Source organism: Neophocaena asiaeorientalis, unplaced genomic scaffold (assembly GCF_003031525.2).
Source record: "Neophocaena asiaeorientalis asiaeorientalis breed wild unplaced genomic scaffold, Neophocaena_asiaeorientalis_V1.1 scaffold150, whole genome shotgun sequence".
NCBI lineage: Eukaryota > Metazoa > Chordata > Mammalia > Artiodactyla > Phocoenidae > Neophocaena > Neophocaena asiaeorientalis.
This window is the reverse complement of record NW_020176571.1, coordinates 5,418,269-5,425,732: the sequence shown is the minus strand read 5'-3', so window position 1 is coordinate 5,425,732 and position 7,464 is coordinate 5,418,269. Positions and strand designations below refer to the sequence as shown.

General features: G+C 56.2%; 1 protein-coding gene across 1 annotated transcript in view; it reads left to right on the top strand.

Moving 5' to 3' along the window:
* Positions 1-7,141: 7,141 nt before the first annotated feature.
* The window catches only part of ANO2 (anoctamin 2), a 314,636-nt gene continuing 314,313 nt past the window's right edge, over positions 7,142-7,464 (top strand). The window contains exon 1 of the mRNA XM_024733224.1: positions 7,142-7,162. Coding sequence (XP_024588992.1) covers positions 7,142-7,162 — 21 coding nt within the window. The remainder of the gene's footprint in view (positions 7,163-7,464) is intronic.

The following is a 7,464-nucleotide window of genomic DNA, read 5'->3' as shown; positions in this document are numbered from 1 at the left end:
AAGCCCCGAGAGGGCTGTTTTTGAGCGAGGCCGTGAGATGAGCAGAGGTGAGGAGACAGATCTGCAGATGGTCCTTTTGTGGGGAGGGGACTGGAGGGTGGTCCCTCTGTCACTTTGGCTGCATTTGGGGGCTGAGAAAGGTGACATTCAGCAGGACCTATGGGGCAAGGGGTGGGGCGATCAGCAGGGCCATTGGGTTCAAATTTTGAGCTTAGAATATCAAATTTTGACTGTTGTCCCGGGTCAAATTCATGCAGGAAAGCAGGGTGAGACCTCGGTGGAAGGGTTGACTCTGAAATGAAATCCATCCATCCCCGGATTCTTGGGGAGGCTCCGGGTGAGCCTCTCAAAATCTGAAAGTGCCCAGGTTGCTCTGAGACTTCCCGAGGGCCTGCCCGTCAGCAGGACCACCCCTGCCCGGTGTCTTGTGCTTGGCCTGGGAGGGTGTGGACGCTCTGTCCCCCTCAGGGCAGCCCTGGCCTGTCTGGTTTTGCCAGAAGTAGCGGCCTCAGAAGGCTGGTGACGGGGGCTGCCCTGTTTTTCTGGGCATCTCACACGCACCTGCCAGCGGTTAGCAATGAGACAGCAGTGATGCCGTGAGGGAAACTTCGAGGATAAGCCCTGCTGCCCGGAAGTCCCGTTCCCACAGGAAACCTCTTGCTGTTGTCTCTCTCAGAGGCTCTGGAAATTTCTCAGACCCTGATGACTCATGTCGTCCTCCTGTGTGCCTGGGGCGCCCACTGCTCTTTCTCTGCCCAGCCTGGCACTGCCTTGCTTTTGACGGTGTCTCCTGGTCCCTTTGCTCCAGTTTTCCCACCATCACCTACTGCCTGAGCTTTTCTCACTCTCACTAGCTCGTCACATCCTCCTGTTGCCCGTCTGCCCTCCTAGCTCTGAACCTTTTCTGGGACCCGGAAGATTCCTGACACACTGTCTGAGAGGTGTGGCATGATTTGAAGGGTCTGGAAACCACTCCCGCCTTTCAGCACCTCCCCCTCACCTAACTGGGTGCACAGTGCCCACCATTAGATGGTGTTCCTTCAGGCGAAGGCCCCTGCCCTGTAAATATGCGGGTCTAGTGAGGTCTGCAGAGCCTTTCAAGTTTTCAAAATGCTTTCACTCAGATTATCTCAGGATGTCAGCACGGGCTATTTGTACTTTGGGGTAGGTTAGCTTCTTCGCCATGGCAGTGAGGGTTGGAAACCCCTGGTAGTGGATGGGGAGTGGGGTGGGTGCAGGCTTACAATATGGGGACCCAGGCTGGGGAGGGGCCTTGGGCAGCCCAGGGAAGGGACAACAAAAGGGCAGGACCGGAAAACAAGTTCTCTCTGTTTTTCCATTTAGATTTGGGCTGTTCCCTGCCCCAAGTCTGTTCTTTTCTCTCAAAATCTCCAATCCTACTCATTCTCCGTCTGCCTCTGTAGCACAACCTGAGGTGCCTGCAGGCCATCACTGGGTGATGGAGCTTAGATCCAGCTAGGAGGGGTGGAGTTCATCCTGGAAATACCTGGCTCTCCAGGGTAAAGAAGTGTGTGGTGGTCCCAGACGAGTAAGGAAACCAGCTCCCCTGTAGCGATGGGGGTGGACAGCAGGGGCTTCTCCTGTCTCATCCAGGAATCCAAGAGGAAGCACATAGTATCCAGCAGATGGGGGCAGGGGGGAGTGGAGCAGAGAAGTCTGGGTGGGCAGAGATGGATGGAAGGGCAGGCACTGCAGCCCCAAAGTGGGACTCGTTCACAATCCTCACATTTTCTGTAGCTCACACGCTTCCAAGGAATTTTAATCTTTCTCTTGTTCTATCATAACACTCCCCTATGAAGAAAGGAACAAAATGACCCCCTCCCCACAATGATGGAAGGAAAAACTAAGCTCAGAGAAAATACAGTATTTTTACAGAACCGTGGCCATGCCAGGACTAGGCACCCAGGGTCCTCCTGGCTTGGTGTGGGGCAGGGTGCTGGTGGCTGCTCCTGGGAGGGTCATGGGGTGGGGGGAGGTGGCTAGGTTGACCCTCGTGCTTCTCAGGTGGTCTGGGCTACCCCCGTGTAGTCCCAAATCACGGTCTGGTATTTATTGATGTTTTATTCTCGGTCTGACAAAGACTGTCCACCGTGGCCTTGGACCATCACTCGGACAGGCTGCAGGTGCCTCCAAACCACAAGCCAAGACCAGGATGGCCCTCCTTCCCTTCATTTCCTCCCGCCCCGCAAAAGGGCAGCTCCCCTAATCAAGCCCCTGTGGCTCCACTGCCCTTCAGCGTCTCCACAGATGGAGCAAATCAGAATATTGAGAAAAACTCAAGTTCCAAAGAGATGAGGGGTAGGAAGCCGGGCAGGAACAAGGTTGGAGAATACATGTCCCACCTTCCAGTTCATGGTAAAGATTTTATACTCAGGCAATGGGACCCTTTGAAGGGCTTTGAGAGGGAGGGTGGAGTAAAGTGATATCTAATTTTGAGGGATCCCTCTAAGGGTGGAGGAGGAGGATGGACGGGGGGCAGATGTGGATATGCTCCTGCCCAGGGGGGCCACCCCTGTCCATGCTCAGTGGGAGGCCTCTGGTCATTTCCATCTGGTCACACTTGGACAAGGTGTGGAGGGCTCTCCTCTCCCGCCACCGTAATGCTCCTGGAGGCTTATGAGGGTCCAGACAATTGGAAGATGGGCTACTCACATATGGGGTGGTCAGTTGGGGTGGTCGTTTGGGGAGCTGAGCAAAGGTTTGGGATATAGAAGGAGTCCCTTAGACTGGACAGTCATGGTTTGTCACCAGTGGGTTATCTTCCCTCAGTGACGCCAGACAATCAGGGCTGCTGCTTGAGTCCCACGCTCTACGGCTCCCTGCTGACCAGTGGGGTCCACTGCCTGAAGCTCGGAGGCCTTCCTCGGCCAAGTTGACATTTGTCTGTGTGGCCCTACACCTCCGCCTACACCTCCCTCTGTACCAGCTCAGCTTGTAGCATCTCAATCATGTCTGGGGTGGAAGGAGATTAACTCTGCTTGTAGTATCTGAATATTCCTGTCTCACCTTGATTAGTAGCTTTTCTGAAACAAGAATGTGCTGCGTTTGGGTTTTCTGGGTTCCTAAGGACCAAAATTGCAGGTGGCCTGGAGCTAGAGGAAGAAGCATGTTCCAGCCAGCAGGAAGAATCTATGCAAGGTCCTGGCAGGGAGGCAGTGTGATGCATCAGAGAGACTGAGAGCGTGAACGATGGCTGGAACTCAGAGCTCCACCAGGACACGGGACAGATGAGGCAGAGACGTGAACGGGCCAGATTCCACAGGGTCTCACAGCCCAAGAACGTGGGAAGCACCAGAATTCTCCACACAAGAGGCGTCATGGCCTGATTGACATTTTGAAAGGACCCCCTTGTGGGGAACAGTGGTGGGGAGCAAGAATGGAAGTGGGGGGGTGTTGGGAGAGTGTGGAGTAAGACAGGTGAGCAAGGATGGTAAGTTGGACCAGGCTAAGGTGGTCCTGGAGGTGGTGGAAAACAGATGGATTTAGGAGGTATTTCAGGGGTGAAATTCACAGGCTCCATCACAAATCGGATCTGGGCTGTGAGGGACGAAGGCTGTCAGGGCTGCCTTCAGATTTCTGGTTCGTGGACTGAGCGATGGTGGTAGCATTCATAGCGATGGGGATACTGAAAAAGTGTCGCGTTGTGGAGAAGGTCGTAAGTCTGGTTCTGGACGTGTTGACTTTGACGGGCCTCTGAAACATCCAAGCAGAGATGCCAGGTGGGCAGCAGGGTGTATGGGTCTGGTGGCTAGAGAAGAGTCATTGTGAAAGGTTAAGTTTAGAGAGTCATTGGCATAGAGGTGATAATTAAAGTCATTGGCATGGATGCGAGTTCCCAGGAAAAGAGCTGAGTGTAGAGAGGAGGCCCCAGGTCCAGGCCTTGTGAAAATGCATCTAGTTGATCCAGAGATGGTAAGCTATGCCTCGCCCTCATGGCACCCTACCATTCTGATTCCAGTTCCAGTGTGTGGGTTTTTTCCCCCACACCAAGCAGTTCTGCAACACCAGCTGGGTGTCCTACAATTCAACTCATTTCCGACACTGTCTACCTGGAGACAGCATCGGATTGCACAGGTTAAAGGGTGGGAAGGGGGCACTGAAAGTTCCACCCTCTCATCACAAGGTTGGTTCCCCTGGCAACCAGCCCCCTTCCTTAGGTTACAGAGGGGCTTTCCAAAAGTCACCTTATTAACACAACAAAAGACACCTTGATCGTTCTCCACATTTAAGGAGTTCTAAGCGTTCGAGGAGCTCTGTACAAGCAACAGAATGAAGACCAAATTGTCTGTTTCTTATAATAAGTCACAGTGTCACAGCCCCAGAGCCCAGGAGGGTAGCTAAGCCACAAGCACCCATGGATCTCTTGCTCAAGGCAGCTTGTGCTAAGCGCCGAGGGAATGCCGTGAAAGGAAAATCAAAGTGGAGTCGGTATTGCTAAGAGAGCTCTCTAAAATGTCATTATTGCCTGGAATGTCTTTCTGGAGCTGGAATGGCTGAACCATATGCTGTGCTCTAATCACTGGTTGTGGGGAGAAGGTGGGCGTGAAAACATGGCCCCAGGCAGCCGTGATCCACGTGTCAGAGGGCAAGTGGAGGGGCCAGCCAGGATGGCCAGCGGAGCCCTGGAGGCCAGCCTCAAACCCCAGGTGGCACCTTTAGGGGATGGTGGCTTCCGGTCAGTGGTTTGACAAAAGCTTTAGGCTGACTCTGAATCTGAGCTACTCAGCTCACAGTTGTGTGAATGTGAATTGCTGTCGAGGAAAGGTGGACGTTGACTGAGCATCCCCGTTATCACCTGCCCAGGTAGGCCAGGATGGTCTCCGGCTGTTTAGACATGCACACGGAGGTTTCCAGGCCTTCCCTGGGGTGTAGAGGCCTGTTCTCAGTTCTGCCCTGGGCAGAAAGGCACAAGGGGAGAGGGATTAGCAAGACTGGGGACCAAGGAAGCAAGCCCGTCCCCTGATACCCTGAGCTGGAGGCCCCCCACCCCCCATCACACCACCAGCACGATTGCCCACTCCTGCCCCTCTGTGTTCTGTCCTCTGCCTTCCAGATGCTTCAAGACCCAGCTTCAGGTTCAAGTCCTCCTGAAGCCACTTTGACTTTCCACCTTTCTGGTCTCCCTCAGTATAGACCAGAGCCCACAGTCTAGAAACAAATTATGGAATCTTTACTTGCTTGTCATAACTGCGTTTCCTGCACATCAGTGGTATCTTCACAAAGAGATGACACATTTCTTAAGCACGGGGACCCAATGTCTCAGTTCTCCCGAAACTGCCTGGCGGAGAGCTGGGCACATAGCCCTCTGCTCCACAAGCCGGTAACTGACCAGGAACTGTTTCAAGAGACCAGGAAGAGCTGCCTTTTATACATGTGTTCGATCATTCATTCATTCATTTGGCAGGGTCTGGGGCTGAGCTGGATGTATAAGGTGTGATTTCTGCTCACGCAGAGTTTAAAATGAAAACATACGGACAATGATAGTAACCACTTTTTGATTGCATACCCGTAGTCGAATGACTGTCCGGGTGCTTTGCACGTGTATCTCTCATTCTTTCTCACTCCATCCTACAAGTTAGGAATTCTTATTTTACAGTTGAAGAAACAGGCTCAGAGGCCTCAGAGCCAGCATGTGACAGAGCTGAGGTGTCAGCCCAGGTGCCCTGAAGGGCTGCTCTGGGGGGGGCCAGGGGGCAGCAGGGGCATGGGGACCCTTCAAGGGCCCTGGAGGTCAGAGGTTGCCCCTGCCCTGCACCCACTCTTGGTCTGTCCTTGCTGTCTCCTCGAGGGCTGTGAGGGCTGCCAGGGTGCCTGCTGGTCTTGCTGCCTCAGGAGGGACCCTGAAGGCTAAGCCTTTGGCATTAATTCAGGCTGGCTCTCCAGGCAGTGCCCCACCCACCCTGCCCCCCGGGTGCCACCCCTCTCCGCTTGTCTGAGAATCATGAGGGATTATGACAGCCGTCATCGGGAGGAGTTCCTGCTGGTGGCTACATGTATGTGTATGTGTGTGTGTGTGTGTGTGTGTGTGTGTGTGTGTGAAAGAGAGAGAGAGAGAGAGAGAGAGAGAGAGAGAGAGAGAGATGGGGACACCCCCAGCCCTGTGGCCAGCGTGAACCTAACTAAGCCTGTGAGGAATGACCGGGGTGAGGGGACAGCTGTGGGGAGATGTGGCCGCGGTCTTAGTTAGGGTCACCCTGGTGTCCCCGCCTCAGTGCCTCAGTTTCTACGGGTCCCCGGGCTTCCCATCCCCTGAAGCTGCTGTCCCCCTTTGTCCTTGCCTCACACAGGTATCTCCCTGCTCCCTGGCTCGCCACACCGGCTGTGCCCCCGGGCAGTGGTCAGAGGGGGCCAGGGCCCCAAACACGGACAACAATGCCTCCAAGTGCCGCGTCCCGGAGCCCGGGGTCTCCAGGGCAGTTTCACCCGACGTTCCAGCCAGGCGTCTGGTGGAGGGAGGTCCCCAAACAGCTCTGTGAGTACTGGGGTAGGCGGATGGGCCGGCCTGTGCGGGGTCCCCAGGAAGCCTGTGGACTGGGGGTTCCTCCACCTGGGAGGCAGGTGTCGGGGGAGGGGTTTCTGTTAGGATCTTTTCCTCTCCTGTCTCTCTGAGTCATGGTGACACACTGTCCCAGCAGCGCCGGGGCCCTCTGGTCAGAGGAGGACCCGGAAGGCGGGCGTGTGAAAGGCCAGGGGGCCCCGCCCATTGGTCTTCAGACTCCCGGGCTCCCCTCCCTCAGTTCGGAGGAACCAGACCTTTGCTGGGGCGGCTCCGAGGCTCTCTCCTGTGCCTGGCGCTTCATCTGGTTGCCCAGGTGACCTCTCAGATGGCTGCAGAGGCAGCTGGGTATCAAAGCGGTAATAAACAGGGAAACACCCAAAGGGGGAGGCAGGTCCCTCCCCCCACTCTGCCTCGTGCTTTCTCCTCCTCCTCTCTCAACCTCCCACCTCGGGGAGCAGACGGGAGTGGACCACCGCCGGCTCTGGCAGGGTCCTCGCCAGTGGCTGGAGAGGAGGAGGAGGAGCGGGAGGATGTGGGGCTGTGAGGGGCAGAGTGTACAGTGAATCCGCGTGGGGTGGGGGCAGGGGTGGGCCAGGCGGCTAGAAATCGGCCTGTGTTCCGATGGATCCAGAGGACCTGCCGGTGAGTACTGCGTGTTTGCAGGACGGCCGCACATCTGCAAGGAGGAGGGGGTGTCGTGGTGCGTGCTGGGCGCCGCGTGTCAGAGCGTACTCGGGTGACGCGCGTGCGCACAGTGTGTGCGGGCGCGTCCGCTGGGAGGCCGAGTGCGGGATTGTGCGCATGCGCGGGGGCGGGCGTGGGGCTCTAGGCGCAAAGGGAGGCGGGCGGTGGGACGCGTGGTGTTGGCGCCGCCTGTGCATCCGGGTACCGGAGCGTGCACGTGTGCGTGGGCGCCACAGCGGCGGGCGGCCGGGGCCCGGGCT